Source organism: Natator depressus, chromosome 2 (genome assembly GCF_965152275.1).
Source record: "Natator depressus isolate rNatDep1 chromosome 2, rNatDep2.hap1, whole genome shotgun sequence".
Classification (NCBI taxonomy): domain Eukaryota; kingdom Metazoa; phylum Chordata; order Testudines; family Cheloniidae; genus Natator; species Natator depressus.
Window position 1 is genome coordinate 150,373,748 of NC_134235.1, and position 19,078 is coordinate 150,392,825.

Consider the following 19,078-nt stretch of genomic DNA (forward strand, 5'->3'; position numbering starts at 1 on the left):
CCTCTCGTCCCCAGTAGCCCAACCCCATGGTGTTGAGCGGGAAGGGGGGAGAAATATGAAATACAGCAGGGCAAGAGGGCAGCAGGAGAGTGATAGATGGGAGGTATATAAGCCCCAGCATGATCAGAGCCTTATTCCCTGTAGACTAAGGCCACATCTAAACTACCCACCGGATTGGTGATCGATCTATCAGGGATCGATTTATCACATCTAGTGTAGTCGTGATAAATCGATCCCCGATCGCACTGCTGTCAACTCCAGAACTCCACCAGGGCAAGAGGCGGAAGTGGAGTCGACGGGGGAGCTGCGGCCGTCGATCCCACGCCATGAGGACGCGAAGTAAGTGATTCTAAGTCGATCTAAGATACGTCTACTTCAGCTACGCTATTCTTGTAGCTGAAGTTGCGTATCTTAGATCGATCCCCTCCCAGTGTAGACCAGGCCTAAGGAGAGGTTACTACAAGTTAATTAGAGCACCTGGAACCAATTAAGGCCTTGCCCAAGACCTAATAAAAACCCCTGCTTCAGTCAGACAGGAGAGGGAAGGAGAGCTGCCTGTAGTTTGGAGGTGTACTAGTGTTGACCAGAGGATTTGAATACCAAGGGAAAGGGAGACCCTGCGCCCAAGCAGGGCAGAGGGACTCCCCCAGCACAGAAAACAGATAAACCCTGCCCAGGGGGAAGGAGGATAAGAAGCCTGTGAAGCCAAAGGGGCTGGGACTGGAATAGGGGGCAAACCTGGGACCCTTCCCCACTCCCCTTCTCTCCCAGTCTTGAGGAGTCCAAGAATAGGGGCAGGGGCAGTGCCCTGACCCACCACACCAAGGAAAAGTGCTGGACCCACCACAATAGCATTGGCCATTTGCCACATACTGCATTAAAAATTAAACTGACTTCCTCAGATATTATAATGCATAATGAAAACAAGACCTAACTTTCTTCCCAATTTCATCTGTACACTTCCAAGTTAGTTTTTTAACTTCATGGACTGAAAGTGCTTTCTTATTCCTTGCACACAAAGTCCCTCCCTTCTGCCTGCCCGTAGTGATCTTTCCTATATTTCCATATTATCCTTTCTATTAATCTAGTCAAGTTGCTGCTGCTGCATTTTTGGTTGCCTCCTTCAAATACTTTTCACTCCATCAGGAGAGGGAGCTAATCCAAAGGACCAAGCAACAGCTGCAGTTCTGCTAGCATTTGCAGTGCTTGCAGAGCACCCGACAGCAGCTTCATCACCAGAATGAAAGGCCTGAAGGCCACCCTGAAGTCTGGATAATTGACACTCATTGACAACATGTGCCATTGACTGCTAGAGACCACACTGACAAAGTGGGTCATCGCACAGACCTCGTGCAGAGAATGGCTGCACATATTCCTTGGCCAGTGTTCAGCAGAGTCCATAGGTGATGTGGCAGGTCAAATCCTGAAGGTTGAACGGTTGGATCAGCAACAAGGAAACCATTCCAAATGGCTTTGGCTGACCACTTATTGTGCCATAGGGCTGCTGCTGACAGATTCCGATCTGACATTTGAGACCACAATGGATGTCTCAATGTAAATTGTGCTGTAGGGTGACTGAAGATGTCCATGTACAGAGGGAGAACTGGATTGGCATGTAGCTTTTCCATCAGTCCAGCTGCAGACTCTCTGCAACGAATGTGTGGAGGAGGTAGTTACTCAGAACTGGTAGCCGTGGATACAGGGTGCCTGTGACGATGTGCATGGTCAAGTTCAATTCGACATCGACCAATTTAGTGTAAGGTGAATGACTCCATACAGGGGCACAGTATTTCACTAAGGAATAGCACAGTGCCAGAGCTATGCTCCGTGTTGAACTGGCTAATTTGCTGATTAGATTATTTCCAGTCCTGATTTTGGCACCAGTCTTTTTTAGATGGTCGCAGTAAGTCAGAGCAGTCTGGTGTGACACCAAGGCAGACCAGTTTGCTGTTTTCTGTTGAGGTTGCTTATGTTGTGGAGTTGAAAGCTGCATAACACTGTCTTGGTCACATTTGGTTGGAGATGCCAACTGCTACAGTAGTCTGCCATCTTGGCCAGGTCAGCGTTCGTGATGTTCTCCAATTCAGTGAAAGCTGCAGTATGTCATCCCTATTCTTCCCTACACAGCTATGGCTGCCAATTAAAAGGTCAGATCAAAAGGTACAAGCTCCTCAGTACAGCCCTAAAAAAGCTGCAGTAATGTTACTTTGGTTATAATTTCTATCCTTTTTACTATGCTTTCTGCACTCATTTAGGACAACAGCTACCACTTCCATACTTTTTCAAAAAGGAAACTTTGATACTCCCTGAAGACACAGTTAAAAGGATAAGCCTCCTTATTTCCTCTCCAAAAGTCAATTTTGTCTATAACTTGTCCATACAGGTATCTAGCAATAACCATACAGCCTGAATTATTAAAACAACTTGAAATCTTTCAATTATTACAACCAGTGGGGGGGAGGAAAAACTGGATCTCTGATGACAACTACCAGCTGACCCACAAGCAAACTATTTAAGCTTCCGAGAGGAGAGCTCGAGGGTAAAGTTTAAAAGAACCATAATCAGTTCATTTGTAGCTTGTGTTAAGAAATGCCTCAGACAAACCTGTACAATATTCTATAATGGAGTATAAAAGATATTAGCGGGAAGCAATAAGATATCTCATGGAAACCTAGGATGAAGCTAGCGATGGTTTTTCAGCACCACTAGGACTTAATGCAGAAAATGAAAAGCATCATAAAAGTGGGTGAGAAGTAAAGAAAACTACACTGTCTGCATTACAACACAGAATACAGTTTCCTCAAAGGCACTGAACAGAACGGATCTTTATAATTAGCTGTCCTAGTCCCTTTTTAATTCTGTATCTAAAATCTTTAATCTCATGTTAGGCTTGATAAAACTTTGTCAATAGTTTATATTTTAGACATCTAGAGCCTGACTTTAAAAAAAAAAACATAGGTCCTGTGCATTCATAACCCCTAATGACGTCAGTTGGACTTCGGCACCGCAGGGTGGGAGGGAGAGAAATCAGAACCTCAATATGATTATGAATTGAAAAGCGTTCACTTAGTTTTTAAATTTGTGATTTTTTTTTATATTTGAACTTTACCCCAATACTGACACTGGATTTCACACAGGTTCCAATATTCCCTAGTTTGTTTTTGACAACGAAAGGAAGGATGAATTTCTATTTTGGTGTGAATCACCAATTGTCTTAAGATGGCTGGTGCTGACGTATGTGGGTTGTTCTAGGCCTAATGATGATTTTAACTGTCTCATTCTTGGTGTTCTGTGTTTTCAGTTTTTACCAATTTTCACCATTACCAGGTGGTTTTTTTTTTATTATTATTATTATTAATAAAGTAGTGCAGTTTTTTCTGATTTACACCCAATTATCAATCCACTATTTTTTTCAGGTACTTACTTTGTTAAATACTAACACTTTACATGATTGTTGTGTCCTGCAGCTCTGAGATTGCATTATGGAATTGCTTTAAAACACAGAACACAGTAGAGATCGGAAAAACTGAATGTTAATATCGCGCTAGGATTGGCTCACACGAAGACGCTACCCACCTATTTCTTTGCATCTGTTTAGTATGGCGCTGAATTTAAACAATCACTCCTTCACAGATAAAGATAAGGTAAAAGGAAACATGGGGTGAAAACACAGATCTGCGCCTGAATACCAACGAGAAAATCAGTGCTTAGAAATTTTCAAGAAAAGTAAAGCTGGGAGTGAAGAAGATGCATTGCACTGCGAGTACTGCAGCACTGAGGGTCAGTGTTCATGCTGACAGAATAAAGGAGCATGTCAAAAGCAAGCAACACAAGAAGCTTGAAGAAGAAGGTGAGCTTTGGGATAAACAGTCAATATGAGGAGCTTTCACTGGGCTTTAATGAAAGAGAGAACAAAGCATGATTGTGTCAATGAATTTGTGTGTGCTCTTTGTTTTGCTGGACAATTACTGTTAATTGCAGATGGGCCTAGTGGTGACTATCACAATACTATCCAGCAGCAAAAGCTCTTTCTAATGCAGACATCCTCACTCATACGTATCTGAAAGAAAATGATGATGCTTTAGTATGTAAACTGATGGCAATGTGGTCTCTAATCTGATTTTTGATGTGTCTTCTGATGTGTTGGACCATCTGATTGTTTTCGGTTTTTGATTTCAAAGCAAAATTGTTTTGTGCTGATGTGACATTCATTCCATCTGCTGCCACCCATTTTGTCGACACAGCAATAACTGACATGTTTGATACGTACCAACTAACTTGGGAAAACATGGCCACAACACACACAGATTCTGCTTCCTAGATGGTTAAGTTTGCATAGGAGATTAAACTCACTCAAAAACCGGAGCTGCAACGTATTACCTGTCCTGCTCATCTGATTAATGTTGCGCTGTCAGCAGTTACTGCTACAGAAGAAATGAAAGAGTTGAAATCTTGCCTCATTGGATTCAGGGCCATTTTCAAGCATGAAAACAAGATGAAGGTTTTGTTTTCCACAGTAGAAGATGAGTGCAGAGCCGACTGCTGATTACCTACCCCCTGTTGTGCCACATCGGTGGATGAGTTTGTACTTCGCTGCTGGTCATGTAAATAATGCGTCTCTAGATCATCCCAACTTTGATGGTTCTAAAGCAGAAACTCTGAAGAGACTGGAAAATAACCAGAATGACTGCCACATTCTGCATACCGAGGTAATGTTCATTGTTGAAAACATTGTGTGATAACTCCAGTGTTTTCTGCGTTTCTCAGACTACTGCCAACACATGTGCCCAAACAGAGGTTTACTGGATCCTGACAACCAAAATCTCAGGTGAACTGAACACAAAAGGTGAAGGAGAAACATATGATGAGAAAACTCAGCCATTTCTGGAAATCCTTCTGACCCCAGAACACAAGAAAACCAAAAAAGCGTTCAAAACCGTCAACTCAATGCTCAGTGAGAAATGGGAGATGCCTGTGACGCATAACCTGAACCCCAAAGTGTTTGGTGCAGAAGATTCTTTTTGGAATGTCATCCAGGTGTTGCACCCCTTCCTCAAGGTGAATTCTGCAGCAAACTATGACCAGAGCGTTTGAACCATTTGCCACTAACGATAAGATTTCAAATCTGAAAGGGGAGTTTACTACTTACATGAACTTGCCTGACCCTGACAATGCGAAACTGGATGTGTGGGCTTTTTGGAACAGTCATCAAGACATACTTCCCAACTTCAGCAAAGTAGCACAGTGAGCTCTGAGTGTACCCCCGGGATTTATTGATGCAGAGTGCACATTTTCAAAATTGGATTACCTCCAAGACAGCAAGAGGCTCAATCTGAGTGAGGATACTTGGGAGAAAATTATGGAAGCATATGCAAACCAGAATACTTGGAAAACCTACTAGCTCATAGAGAGACAAAATATCCCTTTGTACATTAAAAAAAAGTGTATACTGTAGTAAAATGTGTATATTACAAAAGGGTTTTTTTGTTTTTCTCCCCCCCCAATTTTTCTATTTTTTTATATTTTAACCCAATTTCATCCTGATTTTAATGTTTGGAAAATAAACACTGCAAAATGCTCAGATTTTTTTTTTTTTTTTAACACAAATAAAAATTGAAAATGCAGAATGCTATTCTATACAATGTAATTCTGGTTGTATTTCCATATTTGTGTGCATTTTTACAATTTAAAAATAACATTGGTTAAGTTTCTCCACTAACAAGTGTTTGCATTTTCTTATTTAAGAGCACATTTTGAGTTCACAGTAGGAGAAACGTTTTGTTTAGGGCCCATCATTTTAATGCGTTCCAAAAAGAAATTCAGTATAGTCACTTCTAAAATATATCCTAACTAGTTATAAAGTCTAAAATTAGAAGAACTGGCCATTTGGTCATATGTGAAGTAATGCACTTCTGTATTTTTCATGCAATGGAACTCTATTTTCAGTGAATATTCTTTCTAAATGGATTATAACATACAAAACCTTTTTTTGGAAAAGGGTGATTAATATTAACCAGCCCTCAAAAATCTAGAGTTTTCACTGCAATCTACTAAAAATATTTAACAAATGCATAAAAATGCCTGGACAGTATATTCATCTCCATGACAATAATTTGTGCTCCAACTACATTTTTACTGTACTAAAAACAAACCCTATCCCCTTCCACAAAAAACAAAAAAACAAATCACATCCAGAACTAAATTGTTCAGTTTCCTAAAAACTCAAAATGAAGATTCTTCAGTGTTCTGTTCATCTGTTCCAGTTCAGCTGTTTTATCTTCTTAATTTATTTCTCTAGTTTCAATTAATGCTTTGACTAATGTTTCAATATTGATTTCTGGTGAAGGAAAAAAGAAAAAATCTTTAAATTATTTATTCATTTTTATGCAACTTTGCATAAATGCATATATCAGATACCACGTTAAAAATTAGAGATTTAGCTTTCCTAATTTCCTTAACTAACTTTCCTAATTCTAATATAGTCGAATAGTTTGCATTATCTGTCCGGCAAATTCACCAACATGATGATTGGCCCCAGTTATATATTAATTCAGTTCTGCCTTAAATGTTCTAGAAATACATTTCATAAAATGGAATATTTTTCTACTATTTAAAACAAACTGCAATTCATAATGCTTATTTGTGTAGATACCAAAGCAAAATAATGTGACAAATTACCATCTCAACAGCAGTCAGAATCAATATCAAACTGTCTGTTTAAATATTTTACTAGTAAAAAAATTATCCCCAAGTGTGTTTGACACACATTTTGCATGTCTCTCTACTATTATCGCCAATGCTAGATTTCCCCCAATCCAGTTATTTGTACTCAGTCTCTCTTTAGCAGCCACTCTTGTCTGAAGCAAACTGGCTGCTTTATGAAATTTGAAACCTGGACAGCCAGACGGCCCAGACCAAAGCTCTCTTCCCCCACCCCCCAATGCATAGAATCATAGAAATCAGGGTTGGACGGGAACTCAGGAGATCATCTAGTCCAACCCCCTGCTCAAAGCAGGACCAATCCCCAACTAAAATTAGGTAGGATTCTCTCCTATTTCATAACATCACTTTCCCACAACCACATCACCAAAACAATTATATCAGTCCTCAGAAGAGTTAAACTGAGCTCCCTTCAGAGCAATATTAATGCCAATCTTGAGCTGCAAATGTGATGTTGAGGGAAGTCAACCCAAAAGCAACCCTCACAACTGAACAAGCCATGTCAGCCCTCTGCACAGTTTGAACCTTTGACTACTGCTTCGTAGCACTACAAACTAGATCAACAAGGCTTTACTAAGCTTAAAATCTTTACAATCTTACTTTGAAGTGCTGGATAATATGGAGTCAGCTGCTTGAGCATTCTGGTCATTGTAGGCACATCCTTTCCACGAAGTCTATGCAGAATGTTGGGAGTAAGACCACTGGCATTTTCATCAAACATCTTATCTGACTCTCTGCTTTGTTGCTGGCAATCTCTGTATGAATTGTGGACAGAAGAGGAGGAACGAAATGAGGCTGAACCAGTCTTGAAATTTGATTTCTGATATCTCAATTCTTCTGACCACCTAGAACCACCTCTTGATGAAGAAGTGGAATTTGCAGACTCACTCCTGTAGTACGATGAACAGCCTTGTAAAGGATAGTTTGTTGAATATCCTCCAGATGAAGGATACGTAGCAGAGGAAGAAGAATAGGTTGATCTCTGGTCAGGTAAATTCCTTGTATTTGTAAATGCTCTTTGACTCTTCCAGTTTGTACTTCCAACACCATAAGCGCTTCTGTTATCAGGTGCTGTAGTTTTGTTTCCTTGGGCACTATTAGACTTGTATTCTGTTGAATACCCACTTCCTGAATATGTGAAGTAGGGAGAGGTGCCTCCAACTGAAGTGGACTGGGAGGATACAGAAGCAGATTGGTTGAATTGCTTCAGCCATTCATTGATTCCAGTAGCAAAGCCTCCCGTCTGAAGGGCAAATGAATTACTGAGTGCAGCCATTGTTGCAGAATCATTAGGTCTTAGTCCATATGACGATGATCCATCACCTGGTTGGTAACTGTATGAACTGGCAGTGGTGAATGAAGGGTTTGCATCTAATTGTGATGTAAATTGTGCCTGTTCAGGTCTTTGAGATGAAAAATCTTGATTCCAGTTAGTATTTCCTGAAAAGAAACATGCAAGTAAACCTAAATAAAATGACAGAAAGGCCAGCAGCAGAAGTTGGTCAAACTTAACTAAGCCCATGGCGGGGAGGGTGGGTGGTAATCTGGAAGTTTACCCCCTTTGTATTTTAGGATAGTATTTAAATTATTAAAAACCACTTGTGTCTCACCACCTACTAGATGGGCAAAATGTTAAACCACCACCATTAGTTGCCTTTTCACCAGGTTTGTAATAAAATGTTAATAAAATTAATGAAGGAAAGTGGGTGAATGATTCTGACTCAAAAATAGTTAAATCACTTAAGTCACAAATATTTGAATTAAACACACTACCTTCACAGGAGAGAGAAGCATTTTCCTTAGCTGTTCTCTGAAAGTAGTTCTTGGTTGTGCACCAGTACCTAATTACTTGGCCTGGTCCACACACCATTTCTGAACAGGTATAACTATCCAGTTAGGTTTGTTATATCAGTACAACCCCAATGTGGACACCGTTCTATCCGTATAAAGGTGCCTGAAATTGTACAGCTTACTCCCCTCTTCCCTTTTGATATTATTCACCTTTATTCTGGTATAACTTAATCCATGCTAGGGTTTTCTACCACTAACTATTCCAGTACACTTAAAGCAGTAACATTTATATGTGTAGACAAGCCCTTGCACAGAACGACTGAAGACAGCAATAGTTACAGACACAAGAATACAATGTGTCAAAAGAATGTTTTTAAAATTTAAAGACCATTTTAATAGTATACTCACGTACGAGTCTGAACACTAAGGGTAGCATGAATGTACCACCAATGGATAGACAGCATATGCTAATGAAGTTTCTGACATTTCCTACAAAGAGGTTTAGTTCTAGAGAAGGAATCTAGGTGGCAAAGATTCCCAAACAGGTAACAGCCAGCGAGTCCAAAAACAAACAAAAAAACAAAAAGACGCAAATCCATGAAAATAAGCTGTGACCGTGTGCCTCACCAACTAATAGTATTGTGCTCAAATGAAGGATAGCAGAAATGTTAAAGTGCCTGAAAAACAATTATAATCTGAAGACACTGCAGGTAAAAAAAAAACCACAAAAACGTATCTGCCTCTCAGCCACCACGTTTAGAATGTATGTCCAAGATGAACCTAAGAAGGGAGTAGGTGAAACTAACACAGCACTTTGTCAGGTTTACTTTTCTCATGTCACTTTAGGCCAGTTTAGAAACTGGAATGCCAAAAATATTTAACGCAATTATTATGGAGATTTTCAGTGCTCAGCCTTTCTATTGTTTGCAGAATCTGCTTCCTCAGTGAGGTCTACATATTTGGGGACTGGATTTCCAAAAGCGCTTAGGGGTGGCCTCATTGTTCCCACTGAAGTCAGTGGTAAAACTCCAAGAGTTGTTACATCTGTTTTAACTCAAATTACTAACATTCTGATAAAGAGGAGGTCTTTGTCTTAGAAATATCAGGAATGTCACTGTTCTTTTGAAGGGGAGGCTGTTGCATTCAAAGTGGAAAAAAAGAAGGAAGGAATTTTACAAAATTAAAACCTTTACAACATAATGAATAAAATATAGATTCAAGCCTGATTTAAAATATTTTTTGCAGCTCATCTGAGAATTTTCTTCTTGGCTTTAAGCAATATCCTGTTTTCACAGAGCTTTTGAGAATCTGCTAAAATTCTAACTTTTCTCCAATTTCTATTAACCATCTCACTTTGCCTATTTAACCAAAATGCTTCAAGTTCCAAACCTATTTTTTTCTAACTAATTATATGCATCAGACATTGAAATTTTACTGCTTTATTCACTTCATTTATAGAATCACAGAACTGGAAGGGACCTCAAGAAGTTTTTTAGTCCAGTCCCCCGTGTGACACTGTATGGAATCTCGGGGACAGTTTAGGATATTATGAATACCAATATTGTAAAATTGCCATGAGTTATGCCAGATATGCCGTGTAAGGTTATCTGCAAAAATGTTATAACTTGCCAGGTATGATAATCTCGTTTATGTGTTTATATCACCTTTGTATTGTAAATTATATGTATGGTACGTCTGTAGTTCCAAACTTGTGCTATGCATCTGGGTAACACACCCAGACAGACTGGTATTAGCACTGCCTAGCCTGTTTGACAGCCCATTAAGGGACATCAGCAATACAACTGACAGAAGGCAAGGTATATGAATCAGCAAGGCATGCAGGGACATGCTTAAGAAGAGAACTCTAAGAGGCCTTTCAAAGTCATGTGCTCTCTGCTATGAATGTGTTCGAAATAAAGGAAGTATCTGACATATGGCAAAAAGACTATAAAAGACAGCTGCATCTTCTCCATTTTGTCTTTAGTCCTGCTTCTTGTCCTCAGTCCTGCTTCTTACCCCTGGAGTAACCTTCCTACAAACTTCTGAAGCTCTGAACAAAGGACTGAATGACCCATCCAAGTTGTGGATGTGTCCAGCGGGACTTTCAAGCCAGCAAACTCACTAATACTGCTAGGGACTGGATGGACTTTAAAGTCACTGTATGTGAGTGTTTTATCATTTAACACCTCTCTTGTTCTTTTTTCTTTATAATAAACCTTTAGCTTTAAGCACTAAAGGATTGGCTAGTATTTTGGGTAAGATCCAAACCTACACTGACCTGGCAATGTGGCTGACCCTTTGGGGTCAGAAGAACATTTTGTATATGTGAACAGAGTTTTTTAAGTAACTTCTCACTGTACTGGACCTAGGTGCTGACTGGGAGCCAGAAAACTGGAACGCAATAAGGGGGCTGTGAGATTCCTTTTTTGCTTCTTGATAACTAGTGTGGGGGGGTCAGAAGCACAGTTTGTGACTGGTTGGGGAGTTTAACTTCAGTGTTACCCGCCAGTCTCAGGAGTACCTGTTCTCCCTTTTGCAGCCTGCCCTGACCTTGGCATTTCCAGTGAGGGCTGCCCCAGGCACACCGGGTCAGACCCTGCACTCAAGGCAGGATTAAGTATTATCTAGACCATCCCTGCCAGGTGTTTGTCTAACCTGCTTGAAAATCTCCACTGACGGAGATTCCACAACCTCTCTAGGAAATTTCAGTGCTTAACCACCCAGACAGTTAAGAAGTTTTTTCTAATGTCCAACCTAAATTGCCCTTGCTGAAATTTAAGCCCACTGCTTCTTACCCTATCCTCAGAGGTTAATGAGAACAATTTTTCTTCCTCCTCCTTGTAACAACCTTTTATGTATTTGAAAACTGTTATGTCCCCTCTCAGTCTTCTCTTTTCCAGACTAAACAAACCCAATTTTTCAATCTTCCCTCACAGGTCATGTTTTCCAGACCTTTAATGATTTCTGTTGGTCTTCTCTGGACTTTCTCCAATTTGTCCACATCTTTCCTGAAATGTGGTGCCCAGAACTGGACACAATACTCCAGTTAAGGCCTAATGAGCACAGAGTAGAGCGGAAGAATTATTTCTTGTGTATTGCCTATAACACTCCTGCTTGCAGCCCAGAATGATGTATTCTTTATTTGCAATGTTACACTGTTGACTCTTATTTAGTTTGTGATCCATTATAACCCCCAGATCCCTTTCCACAGTACTCCTTCCTAGGCAGTCATTTTATATGTGTGCAACTAATTGTTCCTGCCTAAGTGAAGTATTTTGCATTTGTCCTTATTGAATTTCATCCTATGTACTGCAGACCATTTCTCCAGATCATTTTGAATTTTAACCCTATCCTCCAAAGCACTTGCAACCCCTCCCAGCTTCGTATCATCCGCAAAATTTGTAAGTGTACTCTATATGCCATTATCTAAATCATTGATGAAGATATTAAACAGAACTGGACCCAAATCCAATCCCTGAGGGACCCCATTTGATGCATCCTTCCAGCTTGACTGTGAACCACTGATAACTACTCTCTGGGAAGAGTTTTCCAACCAGCTATGCACCTACCTTATAGTAGCTCCATCTAAACTGTATTTCCCTAGTTTGTTTATGAGAAGGTCATATGAGACAGTATCAAAAGCCTTACTAAAGTCAAGATATACCACACCTACCACTTCCCCCCATCCACAAGACTTGTTAGTCTGTCAAAGAAAGCTATTAGGTTGGTTTGACATGATTTGTTCTTGACAAATCTATGCTGACTGTTACTTATCACTTTATTATCTGTTAGGTATCTGCAAACAGATTGCTTAATTATTTGCTCCATTATTTTTCGGGGTATTGAAGTTAAGATGACTGGTCTGTAATTTCCAGGGTTGTCTTTATTCCCTCTTTTATAGACTATAATTTTCCCCTTTTCCAGTCCTCTGGAATCTCTCCCATCTTCCATGACTTTTCGAAGATAATTGCTAATGGCTCAGATGTCTCCTAAGTCAGCTCCTTGAGTAGTCTAAGATGTATTTCATCAGGCGCTGGTGACTTGAAAACATCTAACTTGTCTAAGTAATTTCTAACTTGTTCTTTCCCTATTTTAGCCTCTGATCCTACCTCATTTTCACTGGCATTCACTAAGTTAGACGTCCAGTTGTTAAACTTTTTAGTGAAAACTGAAACAAAAAAATCATTTGCACTTCTGCCATTTCCACATTTTCTAATATCCCCCCTCCCCCACCCATTGAGTAACGGGCCTACCTTGTCTGGTCTTCCTCTTGCTTCTGATGTATTTGTAGAATGTTTTCTTGTTACCCTTTATGTCTCTAGCTAGTTATCACATTTTGTGCCTTTGCCTTTCTAATTTTGTCCCTACATACTTGTGTTATTTGTTTCTTTTCATCCTTCGTAATTTGATCTAGTTTCCACGTTTTATAGGATTCTTTTTGGAGTTTTAGATCACTGAAGATCTCCTGGTTAAGCCAGGGTGGCCTCTTGCCATGCTTCCTATCTTTCCTATGCAGTGGGATAGTTTGCTTTTATACCATGGAATCAGCTATATCTTTCTTCAGTCCCAGAATTCCCTTTAACAAATCAGACTGTTCTTCAGGTGGACGTGCAGGTTGGTATAGCACCACTCCACTCGTATTTGTTTGATGTAGTGGCTGACCCATACGTAATTTCTTTTTTTTGCCAAAATGGTTTAATAATACTTTAGAGCAGGTCACAAGCTGGGAGGCATCTTACTCTGTGCCCTTAGTGGTTCCAGACGATTTATTTCTGCTCACTGGAAAATATGGCAGACCAACCCCTCACTGAAGAAACCCTCTCATCAAAGCCAGAAGATGACAGCTCTAGCACCGCCTGTTAATCTCAGCTACTTTGGCACCACCCAATGAGATGGGCAGGTCCTCAGGTGGTCAGTACCAGAATCAGGAAGGATTTAACAGATTAAAATCCAAAACTCCTTGAATTGCACCAGACAACAAATGGAAATCACAGAGCACTTCTAAAGCACAGCATTCTAGTGGCAGAGTAGCATGATTGGGCAGAAGTTTAAGTCCTCAAATAGCATGTTCTGTGAATTCAAATCCACTTTATAAATAATATTTCGGCAAAGACACCCTGCAAAGTACCTGAATTGCCTTTGTAATTTTCATAAGACTTATAGGGTTTTTGGATGTTTTTTCCTGCTGAAAGCTCATCTTGAGATATTGACATCAATGGCCTCAGGCTGCTGGCATAATTGACCTAGGGGAAAAAAATAGCACACCTCATGGTATTTGTTCTAAAAATTTACATTTCATTTCCAACATTTCAAAAATAGCAACTTTTCCCATAGCATGCCAATAAATGTTCACTGGCAATGCTATTTTTAAGCAATGAATCTTATGTTTTGCTGTGCTGCTCAAGTTTGCTCCCTATTTTTCTCCCAACTATCAATGTGAGGAACAATGACTTCCTCCCATTTGACCTGGGTTTTGAATTAGCCATTAATCTGAGTAAAATCAACCTCAAATACACAAGTTAGGCCTTTGAGCTTTCTCTCTCTCTCTCATGCATACACACCCACGCCTTATGATACCTGTTTATCAAAATGTGCCGAGTGCTAACAAAATGAAAGCCAACCAACCATACTTACCATTTGGCTAGTATTAATACATTCTAGTTTTGACAGTGCTCATGTTTTTTTCCTTGAAAGACTTCAGTGATTATTTTCCTTATTCCCCTCTTCCTTCTCCAGTTACTGTACAGGTTTTCAAAACTTTGTTATATTTTAAAATAATATTCATGGCAATGTCATGGGTGAACATTTGAATTTCATGGGATATGCATGGCTGCTGAGTCCCCCCAGAACCAAACTGCTTCAATTTTTCCAACAGTGAGGAGGCTGTTCGTGGGGGAAAAGGGGGAGCAGGCCAGTCCCAAGCCTGTGGGGAAAGCAGAGATGGTGGGCAGGTCCTAATCCAAGGAATCGAGGGGTGGCAGGCAGGCAGCATGTCTCACCACACGGTGCTGACTGATCTGACCCAGCCCAGCATGAGGCAAGGATCAGAGCCTGGCTCACTCTGCACTCAGCTCCAGGCCAGGCTACTGCATAGTGATTAGGAGCCTCAGTGTGGCCCACACACCAGCGGCCCCTGCAGGTCCCAGGAAAAAACTAAAGCTCCAGCTGGTGAGAAACTGAGACCAGGATCCATCCACTCTATCCTCCTGCCAGGGCAGGGCCCTTCACACACCTGCTCCTGTTCCAAGCAGTGGCCGCACAGCTAAGATGTTGGTTACGGTGGAGGGATGGATCCTGGTCTCAGGTCCTGCAGTGTCTCCCTCGGGACTGCAGGAGCTACCGTGTGTAGGCAGGCCAGGCTCCCAACCATTGCGTTGCCAGAGCCAGCCCTTCTTCCCCCCTCCCAACAGCCAGACAGGAAGCAGCAACCTTGGCGGGAGCCAAACAGCGTGAACTGGGCCAGACCATCTGGAGCCATATAATGAGACACATCCCCACCCCAGCCAATCACCTCCCACGCAGAATAGGACCAACCCACCACCTCCCTGCCCCCCTCCAGAATGGGACCAGTCTGCTAACCCGCCACGAGCAGCCGTTGGTCTCAACAGGGAGAAAGCAGGGATGCCTGCTTCTGCCTCTCTGCTGTTGAAAGTCACAATACTAGGCTAATTTCACAAGTTCCATGAAACCATGATTTTCACTGATCCCTATATATAAGCTGATAGAAACAGAAGAGCAACCAGCCTAGATGTCTCTACTACAGTCTGCTGATATATGAGAAGAAGCAGCAGAAGCTGTCCTCATGGCTCAAAGCCTCAAGCAGGAACAGAGCTACATGCCACCAATGAGAACTGTCCACATGTCCAGGGGAGAAAAGAATGAAGTAATGTCACTTGAGGGGAAAACACCAAGTGGTTGAGTTAGTTCCCTTATAAGTAGCAGGAAAGCAGTGTGGTGGGAGAACAATTAGGCAACATGTAAGCATGTGCAGAAGGAAGTAAGGAGGTCAACTGCAGAGATGCACATGCAGAGGGGAGAAAAACAGGACAAAATGGGACATGGAAAAGAAATTAAAGGGAAAACACAATGCAATTAACTTCTCAACACCAAGCACACTTATACTAAAAGACAGCTACTTATATTTATTTTCTAATTTCTGTGCCAATTGCCATAATTGTTGCAGGGACGTTACATGATTATGAATGGGAGGAGTGGTTAAACAAATGGGAAAACCCTTGCAACAGAACACGACAATATAGAACTAGTCATTGAAGTAGACCGATTACTTACAGCTGCTTTCTTTTTACAAAAGGTCTTCAAAGCTTCTGTCAGATCTTGTGTAATACTAACTACAAGAGTTGCTTCTGTGTCTGAGGTGACCCGAAAAGTTTCCTGTCAAATTAAAAATAATCACACATTCAAAAAGGTTAATTAAGTTTCAAACAATAATTAAGAACACTTATCTCAAATACTCAACCGGACTTCCCCAAGGAGATCATAAATTTTGGGAAACAGATGCAAAATAGATGGATTCAGATGAAGTTCTATGACCAACTCGAGCAAAAAATTAAGGAAATGAGATTTATACAAGCAGCTGAAAACCCTGGCCAGTGGATGGTGTAATTTGTGAAGTTGTGTGTGTAAAAAAGCAAAAAAAGGTTGAGAACTTACAAACTGGATGCTAACAGGCCTCAAATCCCAGTGATGGCTGAACCAGATGATAATCTAAATAAAGAGGGTTCTCATCCACACTGGTAGCTGTTTCCACTGACGCAGACATTTTAGGATTCAGATTAAGATTCCTGGAATCTTGTTATATAGATGGGGCAAAATGGCATAAAAGAGTGGGAGAGCAGCCAGAGAGCACCACAGTAAAAACCAAAAAGGCAGGATGAAGCAGGTGTTTGAGCCTCTCTCCAAATTTTTTTTTTTTTAAAGAAAATAGTTAAGTAACCTTTTCTTCTCAGAGCTTCAAAATACAGACTAGACACTTACCTAAACAAATTACAAGCCATAATTAATCATGAACATTCTCCTTGCAAAGCATTTTAGACATTAAACATTATTAAAAACTACTACAGCAGCTAATGTTAAAATCTCTACTACAAAAAGCAGAGATATCAAGCTCTATTTCTTTGAACTCTGAAGCCGTTCAAATTCAAGTTCTAGTGTATGATGTTCTGGGCAATAGCAAGCAGCAAAGGATTTATTTATACTGCAGCTGCCCAATCTTTAAGATTTGATGAAATAAGATGTGAAGAAATATGACTTGAAAAGTAGGAATTACTGATCAAGTTCATTCATACTCTTCCCAGTGATTCATGCAAGATTTGTTCTTTCTGCAGTGGTGCAAATCCAGTGTTAAAACGTAGCAAAATCCTGGCAAAAGTACTTTTTGTACATACCAAGTATTCTAGGGCTTTCTGCTTTCGAACTGGATCATTCTGTAGGGGGGAAAAACCACCACAAGGACTGATTACAGTGTTTATATATATTCTTCTGCAAAACATCATAAAATATAACAACCAAATGCTTGAGGGAAGAAAGTATTTTACAGCAATTATAATCTTAGGTCCTTATTGCTGGTATATACAGTAACAACTGCAATATTTCCATTTTGGGCTACATAAATTTCAAAATTAAGACAGACTTCAGTCCCAAGATATAGAGTTCCTGAAAATCCTCTTCACTTTCAGCAATTACCTTTCTGTTCTCACGTTGACCATAAGAGAACAGGTCTTTTACTGTTAAATATTTAACATTTTATTTCAAATGTTACAGCTATTGATAAGTTGATATTCTTAAGGTGAAATGCTAATAGGATTTACTTTACCCTTAACATATATCATACAAGGATAATCAAAGCACCTTACAAAAAAAATAAAAAATTAGCACCTGTGAGGGATAGAAGTAATTATGCCTATTTTATAGACGGAAGTGAGGTTGAGAGGCTTGTGCATGGTCAGCGTGTCAGTGGATGAATCAGGACTCCGGGCCTCTACTCTGAACATCCAATTGCACAAGTTTAACTAAAGGTACATATACCAAAGCAAGATACAGTTATATGAGACCGTTCTAAAAACAATATAAATGTTTCCACAAAAGAGTTTGCATTAGGGTTGCCAACTTTCTGATTGCAGAAAATAGAACACACTTCCCCCATCCTCTTCCCTGAGGCCCCACCCCTATCCCAAGGCCCCTCCCCAACTCACTCCATCCCCTGCTCTCACCCACTCTAGCTCATTTTCACTGGACTGGGCCAGGGGGTTGGGGCGTGGGTGCTGGGGGTGAGCCAGAGCTGAGGGGTTTGTGACGGGCTCTGGCTGGGTGTACAGCCTCTGGGGTGGGGCTGAGGATGAGGGGTTCAGCATGTAGGAGGGGGCTCTGGGCTGGGGCAGGAGGTTAGGGTGCGGGGGGATGAGGACTCCAGCTGAAGGTGTGGGCTCTGAGGTGGGATGGGGGATGCGGGGTTTGGAGTGCAGGAGGGAGCTCAGGGCTGGGGTGCAGGAGAGGGTGCGGGGTGCAGGCTCTGGGAGGGATTTTGGGTGCAGGAGGGGGCTCAGGGCTGGGGCAGGCAGTTGGTGTGCGGGCTCTGGGAGGGAGCTGGGGTGTGGGAGTGGACTCAGGGCTGGTGGAGGAGGTTCGGGGTGCGGTGCAGGCTCTGCGCAGCACTTACCTGAGGCGGTTCCTGGAAGCAGTGACATGTCCTCTGGCTCCTAGGCGCGGGGCGGCCACGAAGGCTCCATGCACTGCCCTAGCCCGCACACACCACCCCAGCAGCTTCCACTGACCGTGATCTCAGCCAATGGGAGCTGCGGAGCCAGTGCTCAGGGTGGGGACAGTGCGCAGAGCCTCCGTGGCTGCCCCTGAGCATAGGGGCCGCAGGGACACACTAGCCGCTTCCAGGAGACACACGGAGCCAGGGCAGGCAGTGAGCCTGTCTTAGTCCCGCTGCACCTTCGATTGGACTTTTAATGGCCCTGTCAGTGGTGCTGACTGGAGCCACCAGGGTCCCTTTTTGACCGGGCGCCTGACAACCCTCGTTTGTATGGGTTTAACTAGATCAGTTTTTTAAATGTACAAGAAAGCTGCAACTGAAGAGAAGTCTAGTGGTAAATCCAAAGCTTAACAAGTGATACCAAGCCATGATGGAGAGGGAAGATGTCATATTCAAGTGTGGAATTTCTTATAATGTGTGAATATCTTCCTCCTGGAGCCAGTTTCTTCCCTGATGAGACACTGTGCCTTGATAGCTCTCATGGCACTGGCAGTTCTTCTTTGAGTAGTGTCCCTATTGGTGCTCCACTGTAGGTGTATATGTGCCCCCGCGCCTCAAATCGGAGATTTTTGGTAGCAGTGTCCAGTTGACCCCGCGCACGTGCCCTCCCTCCTTTGTGGTCTGCCTCAAGGCTATTTAGCACTGCATGGTTGAACCCCCCCTCACTTCCTTCTCAACCGCCTTTGGCCTCAGACAGAATGAACAGCTGTCCCTTCCTTATCTGTGTCATTAGCATAAGTAGTGTTTGTTTTGTTACCTTTGTTCTCCTTAAAAGTAGTTAGGCTAGTG

General features: G+C 41.6%; 1 protein-coding gene across 1 annotated transcript in view; it reads right to left on the reverse strand.

Moving 5' to 3' along the window:
* Positions 1–5,481: 5,481 nt before the first annotated feature.
* The window catches only part of LOC141982774 (uncharacterized), a 61,003-nt gene continuing 47,406 nt past the window's right edge, over positions 5,482–19,078 (reverse strand). The window contains exons 12-16 of the mRNA XM_074945119.1: positions 16,917–16,955; positions 15,802–15,903; positions 13,640–13,754; positions 7,321–8,160; positions 5,482–6,337 (exon numbers count right to left, since the gene is read on the reverse strand). Coding sequence (XP_074801220.1) covers positions 6,282–6,337; positions 7,321–8,160; positions 13,640–13,754; positions 15,802–15,903; positions 16,917–16,955 — 1,152 coding nt within the window. The 3' untranslated portion in view covers positions 5,482–6,281. The remainder of the gene's footprint in view (positions 6,338–7,320; positions 8,161–13,639; positions 13,755–15,801; positions 15,904–16,916; positions 16,956–19,078) is intronic.